This window comes from Pimephales promelas, chromosome 15 (genome assembly GCF_988280905.1).
Source record: "Pimephales promelas chromosome 15, fPimPro1.hap1.1, whole genome shotgun sequence".
Taxonomy (NCBI): Eukaryota; Metazoa; Chordata; class Actinopteri; order Cypriniformes; family Leuciscidae; genus Pimephales; species Pimephales promelas.
In genome coordinates this window covers 5,213,990-5,239,345 of record NC_142783.1, presented here as the reverse complement: position 1 = coordinate 5,239,345, position 25,356 = coordinate 5,213,990, and the positions used below count along the sequence as shown (strand labels likewise).

Below are 25,356 nucleotides of genomic sequence, written 5' to 3'. Positions count from 1 at the left end.
CACAGTTCACACCTGCAGTGAAGCCCCTCCCACAACAATTCACCAATAAATACTGGGATTATTCCCATCATCCTACAAGAGAAGGACAAACTCCAGGAGTAGCAGCTGAAATCTGTGTGACTGTTAAAGATGGAGTTTATTAAAGTGGAGATTGAAGACATGAGCGATCCAGAACCATCCAGGATAAAACATGAAGATACTGAGGAACAAATAGGTTGGTGTCCATTCTTGATTCTTCATTGTTGATGCTCTGGTAGATGTGAATTAATAAGCAGTAAATGGATGTTAGAGAAATGCATCTAAATGATCATAACCTTGTATAGCAGTTGTCAAACTAATTTTAACTATGTTAACAAGTGAATGACAGAATAACAAAGGAAGGATCTGTTGTTTTCTGCTATTAAATAAGGGTTCACTTGAACTGATTCGAACTGTATTTCTGTGTATTTTAGACCAGGTGAGAGTGAAAGAGCAAAGACAAGAACTGAATGAAGTGGAGAAGAAACATCGTAACTTTACAACTCAAAGAACAAAAGCCAAAAAGACGCACACCTGCACTCAGTGTGGAAAGAGTTTCACACAGAAAGGAACCCTTGACACACACATGAGAATTCACACTGGAGAGAAACCGTATACATGCACTCAGTGTGGAAAGAGTTTTTCTTATTCATCAACTCTCAGTGGTCATCTGCTCATTCACTCTGGAGAAAAGCCATTTAACTGTGATCAGTGTGGTAAAGATTTTATTTTATCATCACAACTAAAATCACACCTAAAAGTTCATTCAGATGAGAAGCCTTATGTGTGTTCTCTCTGTGGAAAGAGTTTTTCAAGGCTGAACAGTTTTAAACATCACCAGAAAACACACAATGAAGTGAGAGATTATATGTGCTGTGACTGTGGGAAGAGCTTTACTACATCTCGTGATCTGAAACTGCACCAAAGAATTCATACTGGAGAAAAACCTTACAAGTGCTCATATTGTGACAAGAGTTTCATTCGGTCTGGACACCTGAAATCACACGAGCGAGTTCATACTGGAGAGAAGCCGTACGACTGTACTCAGTGTGGGAAGAGTTTCTCATGGAAAGGACACCTTAACGCACACATGAGAATTCACACTGGAGAGAAACCGTATACATGCACTCAGTGTGGAAAAAGTTTTACTCATTCAACAACTCTCAGTTATCATCTGCTCATTCACTCTGGAGAAAAAACATTTAACTGTGATCAGTGTGGTAAAGATTTTATTTCATCAGCAAATCTAAAATCACACCTAAAAGTTCATTCAGATGAGAAGCCTTATGTGTGTTCTCTCTGTGGAAAGAGTTTTTCACGTATGAACTGTTTTAAACGGCACCAGAAAACACACAATGAAGTGAGAGATTATATGTGCTTTAACTGTGGGAAGAGCTTTACTACATCTCATTATCTGAAACTGCATCAAAGAATTCATACTGGAGAAAAACCTTACAAGTGCTCATATTGTGACAAGAGTTTCACTCGGTCTGGACACCTGAAATCACACGAGCGAGTTCATACTGGAGAGAAGCCGTACGAAGCTGTACTCAGTGTGGAAAGAGTTTCACCCAATCAAGTAATCTAGTGACTCATTAGAAAGCATTGTTCTGTGTCACAGTGAGCAAATGTTTTATTAGATTCATAATAAAGTAAATATGTAGTTAGTTAACTAATAAACTAGTGTTGCTGTGAAATACCACAAAATTTGTGTTTTATATGTTGGAGAACAAGAAAATGATTGAAAGGTATTTTAATTGAACGCTTACTCGAAATAAAAAATACCAAAATGAAAAGAGACTGGAAAGAAATACAGAAAAACAACAACAATCAGGTATATTCATTAATCAAAAATAATTCACTGAATTTGATTCATTTTTTTATTAATTGTCACATTTGAAAAAAAATTGTTAACTTTTATTATTAAACTCGAAAATTATCGGCTGAATTTTTTAATTTTTTTTGGCCTAAAGAAAACAGGCATAAAAATGACGCCCCACAATGTGTATTGTATGTAATTACAATTAATTATAGTTATTTTATGAGTAATTAAAAACAATCTTTAAAGTGTTTTCAGTTAATTGGACTCTTATTAAAAGTGATTAACTTTTGTTTACACTCTGTTCCCTTTGCCAAAATGTATGCAACATGTTTTGGAGAAAAACATTTATTTCATAATGTGATTTAAACCCCACTCACCCCCCACACTGTCAATTATTTTATTTCAAAGAAAGGTTCGATTTTTGGCAATTTTTTGAATGAAAGATCAAAAGGATAACCGATTCAGATTCTTCTTTTTTTTTCTTCTTAAACAATTATTGTACATACTTAGAAGAAATCTGACATTTATGCTGCTTTTTACTGCAGGATACAGAGCAGAAGATTTGGAATTGTTATTATCGATGTAAGATTGTTGTTTTTCTCCACTTTGGCTTAATTTAGTTCACCCTTGGGCTGGGTATTAATATAGATGTCCTGATCACAACATCTCAATGCTTGCGGTTTAATCATTTGTTCTTTTAATAATAAATATTAAATTATAAAGCCTGTTATTACATGCAGATTTATGCACAATAACTCTGTACAATAACCACAAATAAAATGACCATTTTACTGACAATGTGTAATTTTGTGAGTAAAATGTTTCTACATATCCAAGTGATATTGCAAACTGTGAGATTCAGATAAAGCAAAGGTATAGTAAAATAATCTTTAATTCTGTAACTGTAGTGTTGCTGGAGAAAGCAGGCGAAGGCGAGGATCTATATGAAGGTAAAAGAGTAGCAATACTCGAGAGCACGTAGATGTGAATTTGAGAACTTGTACAATAAATATTCGTACTTGTATGTGAACAGCTCCGATGTGAAAACCTGTAAAATAAAAATCTCAAGTTGCAGACAAGCAGTCACAAATGTGTAAAATATATTTGCACTTCTTCTAACATTCAAATTCGCAGTACAACCTCAAATTGGCACTTGCAACTTCTCAAATCTGTCATTGTCTGCAGCTTCCGATTCAGAATACAGGTTTGTGACTGTTGTCTGTGAGTGCAAATCTCAGCGTTCAACTTCAGTGTACAAGTTACGAGTATTGCTACTATTTTACCTTCATAGCCTACAGGCTGTACAAGACATTGCACACATGTAACTATTTTTAAAGCCACAAGATGGCGCTCTTCTACTTGAACATTTTTTAAATTAAGCTGGCACCCTATTTTGATATGAAATCAAAGCTGGTTCCCGCCTCCTTCTTCCCACAACAACAAACCCTGTTAACGTTACATTGGCAAACTCATTAGTGAATTACTCCTCGTTTGTATTTTATTTCCATATGGTGTATTACTGCATGATACCTGTTCACTCAGGCGAAACTATGATGGTTCACATCACAACACAAACATCCGTGTTCTCGTCTGATTGAGATATTTCGTCCAGGAGAAATTGCCATTGTTGAAATTCTCTGCAGCCGATGGACTCTTGCTGTGTCCGTAGGCCGTAGCACGCAGCGAGAACGCATGCACAGCAGTCCGCCTCAGCTCGAGCCAGTCCGGGCTCCTCGTCCGCAGCAGTGGATCTTCACTATACTGCAGCTCGTAAAGATAGCCACGAACATCAGATTCAAGCAGCAGAATTTCAAAATCCTCTTCTTCCATATCATGTTTAGTTTCTTGCGTCATTATTATACTTCCTATCTCCACAGCGCTTGTTAGCTTAGCTTCCAAACCAGATGGGTGATATTGATTCAGTTTCTGCAAAAACATTTATTTCATAATGTGATTTACCCCCACTTTCAATTCTTTTGCTTCACTGAAAGGTTAGAATTTTGCCTATTTTTTTATTTTTCTTTAAATAGGATGAAGGGACCTCAGGTGCTTCTGACTCCAGAAGAGGAGGTGGCGTGCAACTTGCGACATACGTCGAGAGCGTAGACCACCTTGATGGTTGATGTACGCTACTGTCGACACAGTATTGTCTGAACGGACTAGTGTGTGTTGACCCTTAGTTTTCAGTTGAGCAATGCATGGAAGCGGTGCATACTGCCTGCAACTCGAGGCAATTGACATGCATAAGGCACTGGGGTCCTGTTTAGGAGCCCGCGGCTGCATGTCCATTGCACATCTCCCCAGCCCGTGGCAGACACATCTGTGGAGACAACAACATGCCTGAAAACTCATTCTAGGGGAACTCCGGCCCGTAGAAAACTGAGGTTCCGCCACGGGGTGAAGGTCTGACAGCAGGTCGGAGTAACTGGAACTCGTGTACCGTGTCATGCCATGCCCACCTCGGGACTCAATCACGAAGCCACAGCTGAAGCGGTCTCATATGAAGCAATCCGAGTGGCGTTGCCGTGGCTGCGGATACCATATGCCCCAGGAGCCTCTGAAAAAGTTTCAGCGGAACCGCACTCTTGCTGTCGAAGACAAGTCAGCAGTGAGTGTGTGTGCTCACTCTTAAGCTGCGCGGACATGGCGACTGAGTCTATCTCCATACCGAGAAAAGAGATCCTCTGCACGGGGCAAAGTTTGCTCTTCTCTCACCCGAAGGCCCAGACGGGCTAGGTGCCGGAGCACAAGGTCTCTGTGTTCGCACACCTGATCCCAAGAGTGAGCTAAGATTAGCCAGTCATCGAGATAGTTCAGGATGCGAACCCCTTGTTCGCATAGGGGAACAAGGGCTGCCTCGTCAATCTTCGTAAAGATGCGAGGAGACAGAGCCAGCCCGAATGGGAGAACCGCGTACTGATATGCCTGACCCTCGAAAGCAAACCGAAGAAATGGTCTCTGTCCTTCAGGTCTATCGCTGCAAAACAATCCCGGGGCCGAACACATTCGAAAATGTGTTTGGCCGTGAGCATCTTGAACGGCAGCCTGTGAAGGGTGCGGTTCACGACGTGCAGGTCCAGGATTGGCCGTAACCCAGCGGTTTTCTTGGAGACAATGAAGTAGGGGCTGTACAACCCTGACCTCACCTCGGCTGGAGGGACAGTCTCGATTGCACCCTTCGCCCACAGGGTGGCAACCTCCGCTCTCATGATCTGGGCATTGCCACCGACCATCGTAAAGCGGACTCCCCAGAAGCGGGGAGTAGACCGTGCAAACTGAATCCCATAGCCGAGTCTGATATTTCGGGCGACCCAGCGGGACAGATTGGGGAGCTATAACCAAGCCCCCAAAAACTGATCCAGCGGAATCATCTGAATCTGACCGGCCCAGGCAAGGGTGGCATAGCGGCCCTAAGCGTGTGCACGGTCATGCTCCATGTCCTGACAGAGGAGACCAGGGAAAGGACCAGCGTTCCACGGGGGTCTGCTCTGCCAGGGGTCTGCCGATAGAGGGGGGCGAGAGTGGTGTTGTCCGGAGACGGCACACACTGTCATCTGCGCCCTCAGAGACAGAGGGGGACGAGAGTGGCAAGGCCCGGGGGTGTCGAGCACTGTCATCCGCCTCTGGGAGCTGAAAGATAGAATGCAGCTCTTTGGAGAAAAGATTGAAGCCCCCCTAAAAAGGGCCTAGTGATGCACCTGCTTGGCTAGATGTGAACCTTTACCCTGAAAGGCAAAATAAAAATAATATTATGCAAAAATGTGATAAAGCGACAATTACTAAACTAAGAACAATGTATCTAACACTCCCTATACCTCCAAAAGTGAAAGAAACTAACTTTAAAGTAATGAACAACATTTATCCCTCTAAAGAATTACTGAGACTTTCGCTTTGGTATAGATGATAACACATGTACATTCTGTGAAAATGATGTTGAAACTACGGGCCATGTGTTTTTCTCATGTAATGTGATTCAGATATTTTGGTGTGATGTACATAAATGAGTTAAGCAGCAGATATCTTCATTCCCAACCTCTATATCCAGAGACGATGTTACATTTGGTCTGATATTGCAAAGCAAGGGTGATGAGCTGTGTGTTAATACAATTGTATGTCTAGCCAAATTCTTCATTCATAAGTGTAGAATTGTGAAATCATCTCCCAAATTTGTAGTTTTTTTTTTAATGAATTAAAACTGTATATAAAATCCTTAAAAACTATGAAAGGTCCTAAGGCACAAAAAAATATATGATACGCTAAAACTCTTCCCAACTGAGATAAATGTTTGAACAAAGTCTGCATTCACCCCTTATTTGTCATGTGTGTATTATAATTCCTACCATTTGTTTATTTTTAATGTTTTCCTTTTTTATCCTTACAAATATCCTCTTTTTTGTACTTAGACTACATTCATTTTCTTGCTGTAAAACCTAAGCTTTCTATCAAAGTTAGTCTGACACCGCACAAATTCATTATGCAAAGCCCTCCTCTCCCCAAATTTCCCAGGATTACCCTTAAGAAATATTCTTTCTGAAGATCGCAACTTCAACCATAATTCATTTAATTCATTATTCCAATAAGGTTGTTTAACTCTGTAATATTTCTTTGCAGAACCCATATTTTTTTACAGGACAGTATTTCTCCATCTCAGCATGTAAAATATTACAAAAATTAGAATAACATTGGTCCATATTTTCCTGATTTGTATGTAGACTCTGTAATTGGCCTACTACCTCCAATAGGGCCCTGCAACACATCTTTGAAGACAGGAAATCAACAGGGTAATTCCTGTCTCGTCTTTTTGCATGTTGTAGACAGTCAGCCTTATTCTGAATATTGACCACCTCATTACAAATACATTACATTACAAATATCATTACAAATATCTTCTCAAATAATTCCGGAAAGATGGTGCTTAAAAATCATGTCACCTTATCTACAACAAACTGGACTAAACATAAGGATTTAAGCAAATGTAATTAAGATACAGTAGGTGGCGATAATGCTCCATATGGTTGCAGCAAGTCGCCAGTAAAAAAACGAAGAAGAAGAAGTACCATATGCGATTCTGAACGCAGCCACTGTTTTGCTGTTTTGCATGGTGAATATTTTTGAGCGTTTCTTCCTGTGGTTTTGTCTTCCCGTGGATTACTCTTCGACTGTTTACTCTCTTAGTGATTATTTGCTGTCTGTCCAGGACTGTTTGCTATTGTGGACTGATTTATGTAAGTTTTCTGCGTGACTTTATGCCTCTTTTCGGATTACGAGTGTCTTTGTCTCTATACTGTTGTGTTTGCTGTTGATTGACCCTGATTGTACAAGCCAAGATTACAATAGAGCTGCAAATGATGAATCCTCACTTTGCTGAAGCCTCGTTACAATTAGTTAAGTGAAGTTTTGAGTTTATATTATGGAAGTGGCATAAAACCGGAATTATGCGGGGGGTTTTCTGCCAACTGTTTGATGTATTTTTGGAGTTTCATTTAACGCGCGTTTAAAAAATCTCCACATCATTTTGTTGGATTAAGTCTGTGGACATTTCCTTTAAATGGGTTTAACTTTCATTTTGATCATGTTAATGTATGTTTTAACCATATCTGTGACCTGTATTATATTAATTGCAACATAGTTATTGTTAGTGAGGATAATGTGATTTTTCTAATGCATCGTTCAGCCTGAAAGACATGGGGTGTGTGTGTGTGTGTGTGTGTGTGTTGTCTTCTGTGATATTGCGATTATTATGATATTGAAAGAATTAATCATTTTTGAATGACTATGGTGATTTTGTTATGAAGTAAATCTGCATATAAATAAACAAATTACAAGCATAGATATACTGTATTCAGACATTGCATAATCAAATGTAAAATAACACAGCATATAGTCTTCGCTGTAGACATTAAATATAATTATTTAATTAAAAGTTAAAGCAGCAAAAGTTATTTTCTCTTTTGTTGTTTGATTGACATTGGTGACAACCGGCTCCGAGTATATTATAGTGTTTATTATAAGGCTAATGCACTGATCCAATCTAATTAATGATATGCATTCATTTTCTTTCTCAATTGTTCACAACACTCCAGGTTTTTCTTTCGTTTAAATTCTTCTTCAGTGGGGGCCGACAGACACTTTCATCCTTTCTTACATTTTTACCTCTGGATTTTTACAGCTTTGTTCTTGCTTTGCTCTTATTTAATACTTAATACTTTTTTATTGATTGCAAAAATGAACTAGATTAATCACAAATTTTATTGCACAGCACTGTAAGTAATCAGCAATATTTTAACATTCATACTAGAGGTCGACCGATAGTGGATTTTACTGATATTTTGGTTTGACCGTACATGGCGATAACAGGTTATTCAACCGATTTTTTTTTTTAATGGATCCTGGTATTAAAATCAAACATAACACTCCAAGTAAAACAATGCTGAGCTGAAATTTGCTAAATGAAATAAACATGTGAATGAGAAGTTTTACAGAACGAATTCTACAGAAAATAATGTAAACATTAAAGTATTACAGGTTAAATGTGTGTCTTTTTAGCTATAACCTAGAAACATGGCCTAGTATCTAGGTAACACTTTTAAACTCCCATTTATTAACAAGGATGTAATGGCTAACTTTTAAGAACTATATGCTTTTGTGAAGTATATGCTTTTTCAAGAACTATATGCTACTATGCTTTTTTGTACTTTGATGATTCATGTCAGTTTGTAGTACGTTGACTAAGGTAATAACAGATCAAATAAAAATAGAAACCCAATTTAAAATGTATTAGTAAATGTTGCAATTAACAAACTAACAATGAATAATACTTCAACATTTATTAACCTTGGTTAATGCTAAAATTGTAATCTTATTGTAAAGTTTTGCCATTTCATATGAGTCATGCTTAAAGAAGATGGTCATACTTAAATATCTGACGCAAGCACCACTAACTCCGCTTCCGTTTCCCTCGTCAGCTGATACAATTTCCACCCGAAGTGCATCTCTTGTCTCCTCCAAACCATTCCCCCCATTGCCTCTGTATCTTGGGTCAAGGAAAGATGACTTTGCCAAAAGCTCCTGAGTGACTTGGGCACTGTATTTCTCCTCCAGTACGCTGGACATTTTGCGTTTTATATTTTGTGTCAGTTCCATTTCATTGGGATTTGGTTTTAAAAGATCGCATGTCAACAATTGCAGGACAGGCTTTACTGAAGAAACTGTTACATAACGTTCCCCAGAGAGAATGTCGGTGAAGTCAGCCACAGGTTATAGACCTTCTTGAAGCGACGTTAAACCTTCCTTATCTTGCCATTTAAGAATCAGATGCTGGTGCTTTCTATCTGAAACCAGGACACGTGCGATTGCTTGCTCTTGTTCCAAAATTCTCTCTACCATTTTCTGTTTTGTTCCCCACCGTGTCGGACAATCCTGTGAAATAAAATACTTGATTATTGGAAGAGGACGTAATAGAAAAAAATAAAACGAATAAGACTACCATGATATAGCCTATATGTCTGCATTTATTAAATATATGCAGATGAAAACATAATCTGAAACCAATTCTGGCAAAAACTAATAGAATATCATAATGAAAATCTAATGAGTAAACATCTAGTCTATGATATAAGTGTTGGGAATGGTACTTTGAAAACGTATTTCGTTACAAGAATACATGCATGCATCAGCAAGTGTTATATTGACTTTTTATTTATTAAATCCATGCTAAAATTAAGATAATTAATACCAAACGAAATTCACTTTAATGAAAGGTTTAGTGCTTTCTGTTTGATGTCTCTCTGAAAGTTTTAAAGTATATTTTAGTGGCGCTTTCAGAGCGCTCACGTCCATAACGGAGAACAACTGACACATCCGTAACATATTTTTTTCCTCATAAATGGGAACACGAAAAATAAATGAATAAAAAATAAAATAAAATGAAAATATTTTATGTTCTGTGCAGACTACAGTACTCATAATTTGTATTCTGAATACGTAACGCCGGTACATGTATTCCGTCACTCCCCAACACTGATATTAGTATATAACCTTAACAGAAAGACCCATATCAGCATTTCTTAAAATTATTGTTAATTTAGCATGCATATTAATAGAACAGTATAATATAGAGTTAACTATCGTAGGCTAAAACAATTCTTACCAGAATAAGGCTGTACTGTGGGATTTGAGGTTCAGATTGTGCCTTTATCAGCTCTTTCTTTTTCTTCCAGCTCTGAGAAAAAGCGCTCACTATGGACCGACATAGACCTAGAGCACGGCCTGTTCGGGCAGCTTCACTGTTTACACCGTTGGTAACAGCCAGATGCAAATTATGTCCGAAATAATTTAGCCACGGCCATCCTAATTGTCTTACTGCAGCAACATTGTTCGCTCCATTATCGGTAGTGATACACTTTCATCCAGACCCCAGCCGTGCAAGCATAACTGCAGGCATTCGGGCAAGTGTTCCGCGGTGTGGCTTTCAGGCGTGTAGCTTGTTTCCAAACACTTGGATTTCAGTGACCAGTCTTTTGTGAGCGGAATGAAACTCATTTGAACTGCACACACCACGTGGAGCTTTTATCCGCTCGCCTCAAAGTCCAAACGGCAGCACACAACTGTCAAAATATCAAGGAAAATTTGAATTCTCTGTTCATGACCCCATTAAAGCTACATTATGTATTTTTCTCTGCCGCTAGGGGTCGCTAACCTCTTACAATAACAAAGGTGTAGGTTTATGACGCAGTGAATAAGCGTAATGATGGAACTTGTCATGCCGATGGATCTAATGTGTATGGAAAATGTATTTCTACATTTTTCAAACTCGGGGTTGAAGGGGTTCAACCCAAACCGCACACCGCCCCGCCCACAGCCCCACCCCGCCCCGCCCACCGCGGCTTGGCAACAACCTCTGACACCTAACAGCACCGCTGCTGAAAAAATTCCTAGGGGAAACACTGATTACAGTATTTAATAATGTATTTAACTGTTAGGCTACTGTTTTTCATACAAATAACACAGAAACCATAAAGTTATGTCATGATAGTGAGGTGCTAAGTTATAGGCTATGCCTGGTTTTATCTGTGGTTATCATAATCTAAATGCATGAGACTGGATGACCAATGGTTAATTTTAATACAACTCAAACAGTCAGAATATTACTTTTTACCAAATAAAAAATGGTTGTTACATTTAAAAAAGAAAACAGATGTTACTGTTTTTGTTAATGAACATAAATTTAAAGAGTAGTTTAAAAACACAATTATCACTCTGGTTTATACAACTTTCACTTAGGAGCAAAAATATGCCTTTAAACTTTAAAGAAATGAAGATTCGACATATATTGTGATAATTATCGATATCGACTGATATAAAAAATTGATTGTGATAATTTTTTTTGCCCATATTGCCCAGCCCTAGTTGCATTTATTAAACGAGCTAGCCATCACGGGGGTGTCTTTCGGGTCTTTCTAGCCTTTACAGAAGGTTTTCTATCCAGCCTGGAACTTGTGCTTCCTTTCAGAGGTTTTCAGCAATAAATCGAAACGCTTTATGTCAAACTTTGATAATCTTGAAGCCCATAATTCATAAATATTCGGTCATTTTTGCCGCTAGCTCGATGCTAGCGGACATCCTGGATATCACGTGATGTTTTCACGTGATGGTTTTTGACCAATTACAGGCTGATCCGTTGTAAACATTGGTGTGCGTCATTACGCATGAACCAAGCGCTGATATAGTGTAGAGAGATAGAGAGACTCACGGAGACGCGCGATTCACAGAGAAACACAGCGAAATGGACGTAAATAAAGCGCTGGTCTATTTTGGTGCATTGCAGGATGAAGGATTTTCAGGAGAACAGAGCTTTTTGACAGATGAGAAACTAGATTACCAGGATAGACCCAGCTGAAGTGCCATTTATTTATTTGTTGTTTATCAAAAACAAACGTAATAAATAATTGTATTTTACTCTCACTTTTGTCAGTCAGGCACAAAGAGAAGTGATGCAAGAGATGCACTGCCTGCTAGGTTAGGAAGACCGAAAAAACACAATAGAAATGCACATAAACTTAACTTTGCTGACTGACAGCAAATTTGGAGAGGAGGCAACACAAGTTTACCTGAATGTTGTTCCCGCAATTCACTCTCATGTTTTTTTCTTCTTCCTCTTATCGTGACCAGAGGGATAGTTTCGCTTCATTTTGTCAACATTAATTCACGCGCTATGACACGAGGAGGGGGAGGCGGGGCCTTGAGTAATTTGCGGAGCCCTACGCAGCTTGCGTAGTGAGCGTATAGGGCGGATCGGCTCTGCGCATGCGTCGTGGAAATCTAAGGAAGTCTCGTTTCAGGCCAACAAGGAAGAAAAGGAATAGACGAATAAAGTCGTTATTTTTGTTTGTTTTTTCGCACAAAAAGTATTCTCGTCGCTTGATAAACTCATAGTTGAGCCACTGTAGTCACTTGCGATATTTAAACATTTTCTTCATTGACTTTCTGGGCTGTCAAGAGCCAGTCCCTTAGGAGCCTATGTGGTAGTTTTACAGTTCTCAAATTTAATCAAAAATATCTTCATTTGTGTTCCGAAGATGAACGAAGGTCTTACGGGGTTGGTACAGCATGGTAGAGCCCTGCACGGGCCTCAAATCTAGGCCCTAGCCCGGCCCTGGCCCGAGACATCCAGGCCCTAGCCCGGCCCGTGTCCGACAGCTCATCAGAATGATCAGCCCGAGTCCGACCCGAGCCCGTTATTTAAAAAAAAAAAAAAAAAAACACCTTACACAGCCTGCCCTGTTGCAGCAGTCATTTAAACAGATATGTTTTGTCCTCAATGGCAAAGTAGTTACCGTTTAGATTATTTTCATTTCTTTATAAAGTTAATTAAGACAAATGTTCTTTTTATTTATTTTTTTATGACGACCAAGCACCCGACAGCGAGTTAAACATGTCTGATCCATTTATAGCCTCTCAAATCAACACTTTACTTGGCCACAATAAAATCCATAGATATAAAACAACTTAAACATATTCACACAGACAGTTAACGTTAGTTTAAACGTTTGTTAAACGTTTATTGTCATTTTTGAAAAGCTGAGGCAAACTGCTCCGCTGCTCGCAACAGCGCTCGCACAATACAATTTACAATATAATACAATACAATACAGAGAATGCAATCTAAACAAATCAAATAAATTAGGCCCTACATTAAAAACAAACATGCAGGTTATCTTACCTCAAAAATCAAGTCTTCACTACAGAACATGGCCATTCGTATTTCCAAAAGTTTCCAACAGACTCATGAAACTAAAGTCCAATCAAACAAAAAACAACAAGACAACCTCCTAAACAGTCTCTTACAGAGCATCGTGCAGAAAAAGCACCATCCACCGTGGAAAGTTTTAATGCAGTCGTACTTTTTCCAGCTGCGCTGAAGTCACGCTCACTACTCCTGCTGCTGGCGGGACACTTAACAGAGAACGAGCCGGTCGCGCGAATCGCGTTGCCGGGAAACCTGTGTGCGCGTGTGCGTGCCGTGAGCAGACTGTCAGTCATATATGTCAGTATGATGGGTTATAAAACGTCTTTCTATGTTTGCTTTTCAATAGTCATCTTCTCATATTTTATTTTAAGTAATATCTAAAATAGGCTATAAAAAGATAAGCCTAAAACAGGCCCGAGGCCCGGCCCGCGTGTGAACTATGACGTTAAAATTGTCCCGAAGCCCGGCCCGAGGAGTGTAAATAAGTCGGGGCCCGTCGGGCTCGGGCTGAAATGCAGGCCTCTACAGCATGGGGGTGAGTAATTAATGACTTAATTTTCATTTTTGGGTGAATTAACCCTTTAACCGAATCACTGATGGAACCGAGAAAACGACTCCTTTTGAGTTCATTTGAACGGGACGTAATTATAACCTTTGCAAGGATATAAATACCCAATCTATAGTGAAACACTATGTCTTAGCAAGGTAACTTTAGATCGAACAGTACAAGACATTAAATGTGCAAACACGACACAAGAAAATGTATCTTTTCAAATATATGGAAGACTTTATTAGCTATTCTAAACACAAAACTAAGGTCTAAACATAGTCACGCACACACACACATTCATACAGTCGCGAAAGGAAAAGAGTGAGTTGGAAAGAGTGAGAGAAAGTTTCAACTTTCTATATGCACGTAAGACATGACCTGAAAGGACCACCAAGCATTAATTTGAACCTTCGTTTCTTAGAGAGGTTATTCAATTTACATTAAAGCACCAGTTCAGCTAAGAGTCTGGAGTACTTGCTTGTGTCTTTGCGTGGCTTTGGGGATTCCTTTGTTGCGTTGCATCGAAGGGCGGTTTCCCGGCCGGGTCCGTTGCGTGGTTGGTTGCCTTTGAAATGCAGGGATGGAAGTTTCGCCGCTGGTCACGTGTGATTAGCAAGCGAATGAGAGTCTTTTCCAATTCGAAGCAGGTTGCAAACTTAACTTTGAAACGAGACTTTTACGAAAAAGGAAACAAAGGAAAGAAACGAAAGTAAGGCGAGTCGGATGGCTTGAATGAGCTGAGTTGTAACCCTGATCTTGATGGGTTATTCGTCTGCTGGTCGAATTTGGTCTAGTCGATGTAGAAGCATGCGAACACGCTCTTTGTTTCAGAGAGAAGCACGAACAGAACACTCTCTTGCTGTTTTAGAGAGAGGCACGAACTTAACAGTTACAAACTGAACGAACGAGAAACTGAGTAAAAACAAACAACGAACACAAAACTAAACATGAGGTCTTGTTCCTTTGTTTGGATCTTTAACTTAAACTCTAGTCCAACCTCCCAGAAACTTCTGCCCAATGAGATAATGGCATGATTTTAGGAGGTGGATCTACTTCTTGCTTATCATAATTTATGCATGGTCTGTGAGCTGGTCTCCAGCACTTAGCAGAGAGACAAAAGACCATAGTTTAAACCTTATGATTATTATTATCATAAAACAAAACCTTTTACACAGATTTCAATCAAGCCATCTTTTGAATTAAGAGAATACGATTCGTTTGAGAGTAAACGAGGCATTCACACTTCTAATGGTTGTATAACAATTACATGATTAATATGTGATCTAAGCATTATCAAACACACATATATTGTATGGACATTAGTAGGGGTGCAACGGATCAAAAAACTCACGGATCGGATCGTTTCTCGGATCAGGGTCACGGATCGGATCATTTTTCGGATCAGCAAAAAAAAAAAAAAAATTTCCCCCAAAATAACTGTAATAGCCTACTGACAAATTCTTTAATAATAAATAGACTTAACATTATGATATTCTATTTTATTTTAACTTCACAGGGTTCCAGACTGAAAGTTGAGGGCAGCATCACCTCAAATGAGAACTCACAGCGAGTTCTACAAAAAAAAAAAAAAAAATTCTGGTAGCACTGGGGCTGACAATAAATCACTAAGCTTAATGTAGGGTGTAGATGAAATTAACTTAGTTGTTATCATTTATAATGTCTTAATATCAATTAATAAAAGTAGTGAAAATATCATCGTACTTTTTTCATTTTAGGACAATCTTTAAAGGATAAACAAAAAATGTGTTGGTAATCACATAAAAAATTCAAAAAAATAAAACATTTATTTATGATATTATTGAAGTGCTGGGAAAAGATGTGTAGTAGGCTACTTGTAAGCATTTGACTATTTCTTACACATTATCATATATAGGCTGATTTGTGGACTGAAAGCCTTCTATAAGTGTTTCTCCTGGTTTCCACGTCAGCGCTGTTTGATCTGATATGGTTTAACAGAACTCTGCGCCGAATCGGAGTGTTTCTCACTGGATCTCGTGGTGTTGATGTTATTAATTCTGAGGCGAATTCAATGGATTTCTTCACTGGATCTCCTAGTAACAAGGAGACTGTCAAGTTCGGGGCTTTATTTTGTCAATGGATCGCTGCTGCTGCTCCTACCACGGTCCTAATCATAAATGAGTAGCGTATTTTCGTTCCACTTTCATTTTGTTTGCATTCGCTGCTAGGTAACGACTAACGAGTCGATAGATCGCTGATTGCTCAGACGCACATCAGGTTGTGATATTTGTCTCCGTCTCCCTCCCACAGATGTTTACGCGCGCTATTCTTGTCACGGATTCATTGACGCGCCGCTTTACCATGCGTTTAACGTGTGGCAAATTTACTGGTCGCACATGTGCGACTGGATGTAAAATTCAGTCGCACACTCTCAAATTTTGGTCGCAGTCTGGTCTGGAGCCCTGAAATGACGCGGGGCGTTCAAGCTTCTCCGTTCCTCCGCTCGCTATGACGAAGCTGTGCGTTGACTGAACAACATGCGCACGTTTTTTTTTTTTTTTTTCATAATCAATCCGCGGATCACGTGTGTGCCGAACCGAAGACATTGATCCGAATGGATCACGGATCAGTGATGATCTGTGCACCACTAGACATTAGCAAACATAGGATTAAATGCTTGAGCAGAAGTCCATTGAAAATGGTTCTGAAGTGAGTTTGATTTTATGTGGGAGATCTCTGATCTCAACCGTAAGGTTACTGAGAGTTCAAGTCGTGGGGGGACGAGGAAAGATGTTCTGAATATCTTTGTCAGGGGATCAAAGGAGTGCCCCCTTTCTGTGGCATTCTGTTGGTCTGCAGGACCATAAAAAGTCTTCTGAGGGTTGGGTATTGTCCCCCAAAGCAGACCCTTTGGAGCCATCCAGTGAATGGAATGTGAGCTCCAAAACCTTTGGAGTGTTGAATCCATGTGAATTAATCCCATGAGAGATTAATTTGATTAAGTTGTGTTTGATTCACCTCAATTCTCTACAGATGGATGATTAAGGGGATTTGGCCTTTGTGTTTCCTCTTATTTAAATTCCTGTGAAACAAGAAGTCATAGCTGGAGAATTTCTTGTTCCCAGACACCCTGGTGTGCTTAAAAATGTAAATATTAATGGGAATGTACTTCAGAGATATTTTTCCCATAAAACATCCCAGGGGTGCCAACAATTATGGCCAGCGTGTTTTGGAGAAAAACATGTATTTCATAATGTGATTTACTTTCAATTCTTTTGCCAATTTTTTGAATGGAAGATCAAAAGGATAAACAATGCAGATTTATTTTTTACAGCCAGTTTTGATCATATTTACCAGGGATGCCATCAATTTTGATCATGACTGTACAAGGTTGGCGACCCCTGGTGGCGAAAAATCCTACATATTTTATCTTTAACTAGAGGATCACAAAACTAACCTTTGGTACATCAAAAATATATTATTTTATAAGCAGATCTCACTTGTTTTCTGTTATTAATCAGTGTTCACTTGAAAATCCATTCTCAAAATTCAACTCATTCTAACTTAATGTTAACAACTTACCGAGCAAAGACATGAACTCAAGTGAAAGGTGATGATGCTGTAGTTTGTTTCAGCCTGTTGACACCAATAAAACAATTGAATGTGCCAATTTACAGATGATCTCAGACATCACCATAATGAATGATCTAAAAACAGGGAACTTTTGGAGACAAAGAGGTTTTTCAGCTGCTCAGTTTAACATGATGTTCCTGTACTTTTTAAATGCAGATTGGATAAAAACACAGTGATCACAGTTCACACCTGCAGTGAAGCCCCTCCCACAACAATTCACCAATAAATACTGGGAATATTCCCATCATACTACAAGAGAAGGACAAACTCCAGGAGTAGCAGCTGAAATCTGTGTGACTGTTAAAGATGGAGTTTATTAAAGAGGAGATTGAAGACATGAGTGATCCAGAACCATCCAGAATTAAACATGAAGATACTGAGGAACAAATAGGTTGGTGTCCATTCTTGATTCTTCATTGTTGATAGTTTGGTAGATGTGAATTAATAAGCAGTATATGAATGATAAATGTTAGAGAAATACAGAAATACAAATGATCATAACCTTGTAGCAGTTTGCAAACATATTTTTACTATATTAACAATGAATGACAGAACAGAAAGTGAAAGATCTTTGTTGTTTTCTGCTATGAAATAAGGGTTCACTTGAACTGATTCGAACTGTATTTCTGTGTATTTTAGACCAGGTGAGAGTGAAAGAGCAAAGACAAGAACTGAATGAAGTGAAGAAGAAACATCGTAACTTTACAATTCAAAGAACAAAAGCCAAAAAGATGCACACCTGCACTCAGTGTGGAAAGAGTTTCTCACAGAAAGGACACCTTAACATACACATGAGAATTCACACTGGAGAGAAACCGTATACATGCACTCAGTGTGGAAAGAGTTTTTCTTATTCATCAGCTCTCAGTGGTCATCTGCTCATTCACTCTGGAGAAAAGCCATTTAACTGTGATCAGTGTGGTAAAGATTTTATTTCATCATCACAACTAAAGGATCACCTAAAAGTTCATTCAGATGAGAAGCCATATGTGTGTTCTCTCTGTGGAAAGAGTTTTTCAAGGCTGAACAAATTTAAACTGCACCAGAAAACACACAATGAAGTGAGAGATTATATGTGCTTTAACTGTGGGAAGAGCTTTACTACATCTCATGATCTGAAACTGCATCAAAGAAGTCATACTGGAGAAAAACCTTACAAGTGCTCATATTGTGACAAGAGTTTCACTCAGTCTGGAAACCTGAAAAAACACGAGCGAGTTCATACTGGAGAGAAGCCGTACGACTGCACTCAGTGTGGAAAGAGTTTCTCATGGAAAGAACACCTTAACAGACACATGAGAATTCACACTGGAGAGAAACCGTATACATGCACTCAGTGTGGAAAGAGTTTTTCTCATTCAACAACTCTCAATGGTCATCTGCTCATTCACTCTGGAGAAAAAACATTTAACTGTGATCAGTGTGGTAAAGACTTTATTTCATCAGCACATCTAAAATCACACCTGAAAGTTCATTCAGGTGAGAAGCCTTATGTGTGTTCTCTCTGTGGAAAGAGTTTTTCAAGGATGACCAATTTTAAACTGCACCAGAAAACACACAATGAAGTGAGAGATTTTATGTGCTTTGACTGTGGGAAGAGCTTTACCACATCTCGTGATCTGAAACTGCACCAAAGAATTCATACTGGAGAAAAACCTTACAAGTGCTCATATTGTGACATGGGTTTCACTCAGTCTGGATCTCTGAAAAAACATGAGCGAGTTCACACTGGAGAGAAGCCGTACGACTGTACTCAGTGTGGAAAGAGTTTCACCCAATCATGTAATCTAGTGACTCATATTAGAAAGCATTGTTCTGTGTCACAGTGAGCAAATGTTTTGTTAGATTCACAAAGTAAATGTGTAGTTAGTTAACTAATAAACTAGTGTTGCTGTGAAATGCCACAAGATTTGTGTTTTATATGTTGGAGAACAAGAAAATGATTGAAAAGTATTTTAATTGAACACTTACTCAAAGAAAATAAAAAAATACCAAAATGAAAAGAGACTGGAAAGAAATGCAGAAAAACAACAACAATCAGGTATATTCATTAATCAAAAAGAATTCCCTGAATTTGATTCATTTTTTAATTGTAACATTTGCAAATTTGTTAACTATATCTGTCAGGAGCCAATCAGAGTCCTCCCAAGTCACCACGCACCGATCACTTTCCCCAGAGTTCTAATCACCTGCACCTGTTTCCAATCAGCACGCCCTTCACAGCCAGCATAATAGCACCAAGTTCACAGTCACTCATTGTCAAGCCTCCAACAGGAAAAGACCCTAACCAGCCTTCACTTGCTTCCCTCTGAGACATCCACCGAGCTGAGATGTAAAGTATACTTACCTGTAAAGACTAACCGCTCTGTCCTTGTTCTGATGTTCCCAGGATCTGCTCCATGATTCTCGTTCCCTGTGTCCTGGATTCTGCCATGAGTTTCGTCCCTCTAATGGATGATCTATAAGGATGAAAAGCAAGTATCACTGAACTGTGTTAGTTCTTGACCTACTATTGAAAAAGGATCTACTCACCTGGAATCCTGTCTGTACTCCGTCTGCTCCACGACGATCTGAAAGTGAGAAAAGGCCTTGTGTCACCGTTCATGTAATTCCTAAGAGGAGGATTCACTCACCTGGATGTATTCCTGTCACGTATCCTCCTTCAAGAGCACTTCTGAGCACCTGAAACCCTGAATACTTATCTTGTTTATTAATAAAGAAAGTTTAAGTTCATCACTTACCTCTGTCTCCGAGCCTGAATCCTGTCAGAAGGCTTGACCTAACAACAGAACGAGGTAAGATCAAGATGAATTCCAAACAACCTGCTGTACCTCTAATTCCCACACCAGTCGCCGCTCCACCCGTGAGACTTGTGTTTTCCCCCATGAGTACTTCCGTGAGCGCCGCTTCTTCGATCACCTCCTTTGCAAGTCCCCCGTCGCGTCCTGCGCCATTCTCTGGTCGGGCGGAGGATTGCAACGGATTCCTATTGCAGTGTTCGCTTGCTCTGGAACAGCAAGCTCAGCTATATCCTACTGAGCAATCGAAAGTAGCGTTTATCATCCAGCAACTATCAGGAGTGACGTTACGGTGGGCAGAGTCATTGTGGATGAAGGAATCAACTGTGGTTGCGTCTGTTCAAGAATTCGTGAAACATTTCAAGGAAGTTTTCGGACGACCAGTGGATGATTCCTCCTTCGGAGACCAACTCTTACAGTTACGTCAAGGGAAAAAATCACTATCTGAGTATTCTGTGGAATTCCGCACGCTAGCATCTAACAGTGGGTGGAATGAAAAAGCTCTAATTTCTGTGTTTCGCCGTGGATTAAACCCAGCCTTGCGCCTCCAACTGGCCATCTATGATGACACCATAGGAATAGAAAAATTCATTCAGCAAGCCATGAAAGTTCATCAAAGATCCCAGAGTTGTTACCCTGATCAGTCCTCTTATCCTCCTGTTTCTCAACCGAATGTCGAGATTTCCAAAGTCGAAAATCAAGTCGAAGAAATGCAAGTTGACACTTTCAAGATTCCCCAGGCTGAACGTATGTGGCAGAAAGAGTTAAAGTTGTGTATGTACTGCGGTACCAAGGGCCACTTCAGACTCAACTGCCCAATTCGACCTGAAAGAATGATGGTAAGCTCAGTTCTGGATCATGCTCATGTTTTAACACCTCTCACCATTTCCGTGACCTTACAAATTCAAGAACTCTGCATCCATGTGACAGCTATCGTCGACTCGGGGTCAGCGGGAAACTTTATCTCCGGAAAGCTCTGTAGGAGACTTAAGCTGCGAGAGATCAACACACCCAAAACCTACTCCATCTATGCCATAACTGGGGAGTTGATTAACAAGAAAAACGTTACTACCAAAATTGCTCCCGTTCAACTATGTGTAGAAAAGACGCATCAAGAATGGTTCGAACCATTTGTGCTCCTGAATAGTCAAACAGATCTCAGTCTTGGCCGACCATGGTTAATTCGTCATCAACCAACAATCAATTGGAAGTCTGGAAAAATTCTACAATGGGGATGCCATTGCATTAGCCGCAAGGATCCATCATCTAGTCTGGTTAACGAATCAAAAGTCCAGTCAATCCCAGTGAATTCCACGTCCATCGAGAGTCCCACAGAAAACCTGTCAACAAATATTCCTACCTGTTATTCCATGTTCTCTGATGTTTTTAATCCCGTTACTGCTTCCAAGTTGCCCCCGCACCGACCATGGGATTGTGCTATTGATCTGGTTCCTGATGGACAACTGCCCAAGGGTCGAATCTACTCCCTGTCTCTTCCTGAATAAGAGTCTATGAGGAAATATATCAAGGAGGCTCTAGATCAAGGATATATCTGGCCATCTACCTCTCCCGCAGCAGCCAGTTTCTTCTTCGTGTCCAAGAAAGATGGCGGGCTGAGACCTTGTATCGATTACAGAGCCTTAAATCAAGTCACCGTGAAGTTCAGCTATCCGTTACCTCTCATTCCCGCCGCACTAGAACAACTCAGAGAGGCAAAGATGTTTTCCAAGCTTGATTTGAGAAGTGCCTATAATCTCATCCGAATTCGTGAAGGAGATGAATGGAAAACCGCTTTCATCACCCCTGCAGGCCACTATGAATACCTCGTCATGCCTTATGGTTTGGTCAACGCCCCTTCAGTATTCCAAAGTTAGTTTTATGGATGAGGTTCTCCGCGACTTCCTAGGAAAGTTTGTCCTGGTATACATCGATGATATCCTGATCTATTCCAAGAACCCAGCTGGGCATCAAAGACACGTGTCGTTAGTCCTCCAAAGACTCAGAGAATTCACCTTGTTTCTGAAAGCTGAAAAGTGCACTTTCCATCAAACCACTGTCGATTTCCTGGGATACGTTCTGAGTGATCGAGGAGTGGAGATGGATAGAAGCAAGACCGAGACCATCATGTCCTGGCCAACCCCCAAGTCAGTGAAAGAACTCCAAAGGTTCCTTGGCTTTGCCAATTTCTATCGACGGTTTATCAACCAGTACAGTTTGCTCACCGCTCCTCTTACCACGTTGCTAAAAGAAAAGCCCAAGATCTTGAAATTGACCCCAGAAGCCGAGGAGGCATTTACATTTCTGAAGTCTGCCTTCACCACTGCACCCCTGCTTCATCATCCTGATCCTGAGAGACCGTTTGTGGTAGAGGTAGATGCATCCACCACCGGGGTTGGAGGAGTTCTCTCCCAGTATTCTGATTGCTCCTCTAAGCCATCACCTTGTGCCTTCTTCTTGAAGAAGTTCTCTCCAGCTGAAGCCAACTACGACATCGGAAACCGGGAACTTCTAGCTGTAAAGCTTGCCTTAGAAGAATGGAGACACTGGTTAGAGGGAGAAAAGCACCCATTCCTAGTACTCACCTATCACAAGAACCTCCAGTATCTAAGAGATGCGAAACGTCTGAACCCACGTCAAGCCCGATGGGCGTTGTTCTTTACACGATTCCATTTCAAGATTGCCTATCGCCCAGGCTCAAAGAATACAAGAGCAGATGCTCTATCTCGTTTTCATGCCTCTGAAATCCCTGTAGAAGAACCTGAAACTATCCTGCCAGAGAGTCTTTTCGTGAACCCCATCCAGTGGGAGATAAATGATCAACTCCAAGAGCTATCCCAGCAACAACCCAGAGTCCCCGGATGTCATCCCGGGAAGATCTATGTGCCTGAGGAATTCCGAACTTCTTTGATCATCAGTAGCCACTGGACACCCAGGGGTAAACAAGACTCTAGCCACTCTACAAGTCAAATATTGGTGGTCCACCATGCGATCAGACATCACCAACTTCATTCAAGGATGTATCCCGTGTGCCATCTCCAAAGTACCAAGAAATCTGCCTGTGGGTAAATTAGTACCCCTTCCTGTCCCGAATAGACCTTGGTCCCACATCGGTGTAGACTTTGTCACTGATCTTTCCGTCTCCGAGGGGAATACTTGCATCTTCGTGGCCATCGATCGCTTCTCAAAGGCGTGCAAGTTAATCCCATTGAAAGGACTGCCAACAGCCTTTAACACTGCTGAATTGTTGGTGGAACATGTCTTTCGAAATTTCTGTATCCTTGAGGACATAGTGTCCGATCGAGGACCCCAGTTTATTTCTCGAGTCTGGCGAGCATTCTTCACATTAATGAATGTGACAGTGAGTCTGTCTTCAGGGTATCATCCGCAAACCAATGGACAGACAGAGCGTAAAATTCAAGACATTGGTCGGTTCCTGCGAGCATTCTGCCACTCCAATCAGAACATCTGGAGCAAGTACCTCATCTGGGCAGAATACGCACAGAATTCTCTTCGACAGACATCCACTCAGTTAACTCCATTCCAGTGCGTCCTTGGCTGTCAACCTCCGTTATTCCCGTGGTCCGGTGAGCCCTCAGAAGTACCAGCAGTTAACAAGTGGTTTGAAGAGAGCGAACAGGTCTGGGATCAGACACATCACCATATCCAGCAAGCTGTCAACCGGCAGCAACAGTTTGCTGATAAACACCGCCGACCCAATCCAGAGTATCAGCCTGAACAGCTCGTCTGGCTTTCCACTCGAGATATCAGACTTCGCCAATCATGTCGAAAGTTGAACCCCAAGTACATCGGACCATTTCCAGTCGTAAAGCGAATTAATCCAGTCACTTATCAGCTCCAGTTACCCCCAGAATATCGCATTCACCCCACGTTTCATGTTTCCCTCCTAAAGCCCTATCATCCACCGGTACCCCAGTCAGTCACAGAGGTAGAACCAGAGGACAACCCCCCTATACCACCCATTGAGCCAGAGTCCATTTATCTGATTAAAGAGATCTTGGACTCTCGACGTCGAGGGGGTAAGCTCGAATACCTCATTGACTGGGAAGGATATGGGCCAGAGGAGAGGAGTTGGGTACCTCATAATGATGTTCTTGATCCCAGTTTGCTTCTAGAATTCCATGCTCAGCATCCTGAGAAATCTGCACCACGACCCAGAGGTAGACCTCCACGACGTCGAGGTCCAAGGTCCGCTGGCGCGGACTCTGGAGGGGGGGGGTAATGTCAGGAGCCAATCAGAGTTCTCCCAAGTCACCACGCAACGATCACTTTCCCCAGAGTTCTAATCACCTGCACCTGTTTCCAATCAGCACGCCCTTCACAGCCAGCATAAAAGCACCAAGTTCACAGTCACTCATTGTCAAGCCTCCAACAGGAAAAGACCCTAACCAGCCTTCACTTGCTTCCCTCTGAGACATCCACCGAGCTGAGATGTAAAGTATACTTACCTGTAAAGACTAACCGCTCTGTCCTTGTTCTGATGTTCCCAGGATCTGCTCCATGATTCTCGTTCCCTGTGTCCTGGATTCTGCCATGAGTTTAGGCCCTCTAATGGATGATCTATAAGGATGAAAAGCAAGTATCACTGAACTGTGTTAGTTCTCGACCTACTATTGAAAAAGGATCTACCTGGAATCCTGTCTGTACTCCGTCTGCTCCACGACGATCTGAAAGTGAGAAAAGGAAAGTCATTGCCTTGTGTCACCGTTCATGTAATTCCTAAGAGGAGGATTCACTCACCTGGATGTATTCCTGTCACGTATCCTCCTTCAAGAGCACTTCTGAGCACCTGAAACCCTGAATACTTACCTTGTTTATTAATAAAGAAAGTTTAAGTTCATCACTTACCTCTGTCTCCGAGCCTGAATCCTGACAATATCATTGAACCCGAAAATTATCGGCTGAAATTTCTTTCTTTTTTTGGCCTAAAGAAAACAGGCAACAATCAACACTCTATAGTGGGTTGTAGCGGTTGCGTGTTCAAAACCACATCGTGTTTGTCCGTCCAAAGGTTTAGTCAACATGCCAATGAAAATTCCTATGGTTATACGAATTCTTCTGTAGTTAGTTACGCAGTTTACATGTAGTTAAACTTAAGTTTAATTAACAGGGCATCTGCGAAGTTAGTCTTCAACGGTTAGCAAGGAGTATTCCTAACCCAGTGAAGGTAAACTTTAGCTAATAAGAATTGCAAACACGGAAAGTCAATAATTAGAAACCCTAACTGGTGTTGAGGAATGTATTCTAGAATACTTTGCACTGGGGAACACAAGCGGTAATTAAGGGTTCA

The 25,356-nt window shown here is 40.6% G+C and overlaps 1 protein-coding gene across 4 annotated transcripts in view; it reads left to right on the top strand.

Moving 5' to 3' along the window:
- Positions 1 to 24,913, top strand: part of LOC120459731 (uncharacterized) — a 32,206-nt gene extending 7,293 nt beyond the window's left edge. The window contains exons 4-6 of one of the 4 annotated variants that reach the window (XM_089120044.1): positions 537 to 1,149; position 1,235; positions 18,000 to 24,913. In XM_089120044.1, coding sequence (XP_088976170.1) covers positions 537 to 1,149; position 1,235; positions 18,000 to 19,079 — 1,694 coding nt within the window. In that variant the 3' untranslated portion in view covers positions 19,080 to 24,913. Of the gene's footprint in view, positions 1 to 536; positions 1,150 to 1,234; positions 1,236 to 6,873; positions 7,066 to 17,406; positions 17,642 to 17,889 lie in introns of those variants that run through there. The other 3 variants (XM_089120042.1, XM_089120043.1, XM_089120041.1) reach the window with 3 other exon arrangements.
- Positions 24,914 to 25,356: the final 443 nt, after the last annotated feature.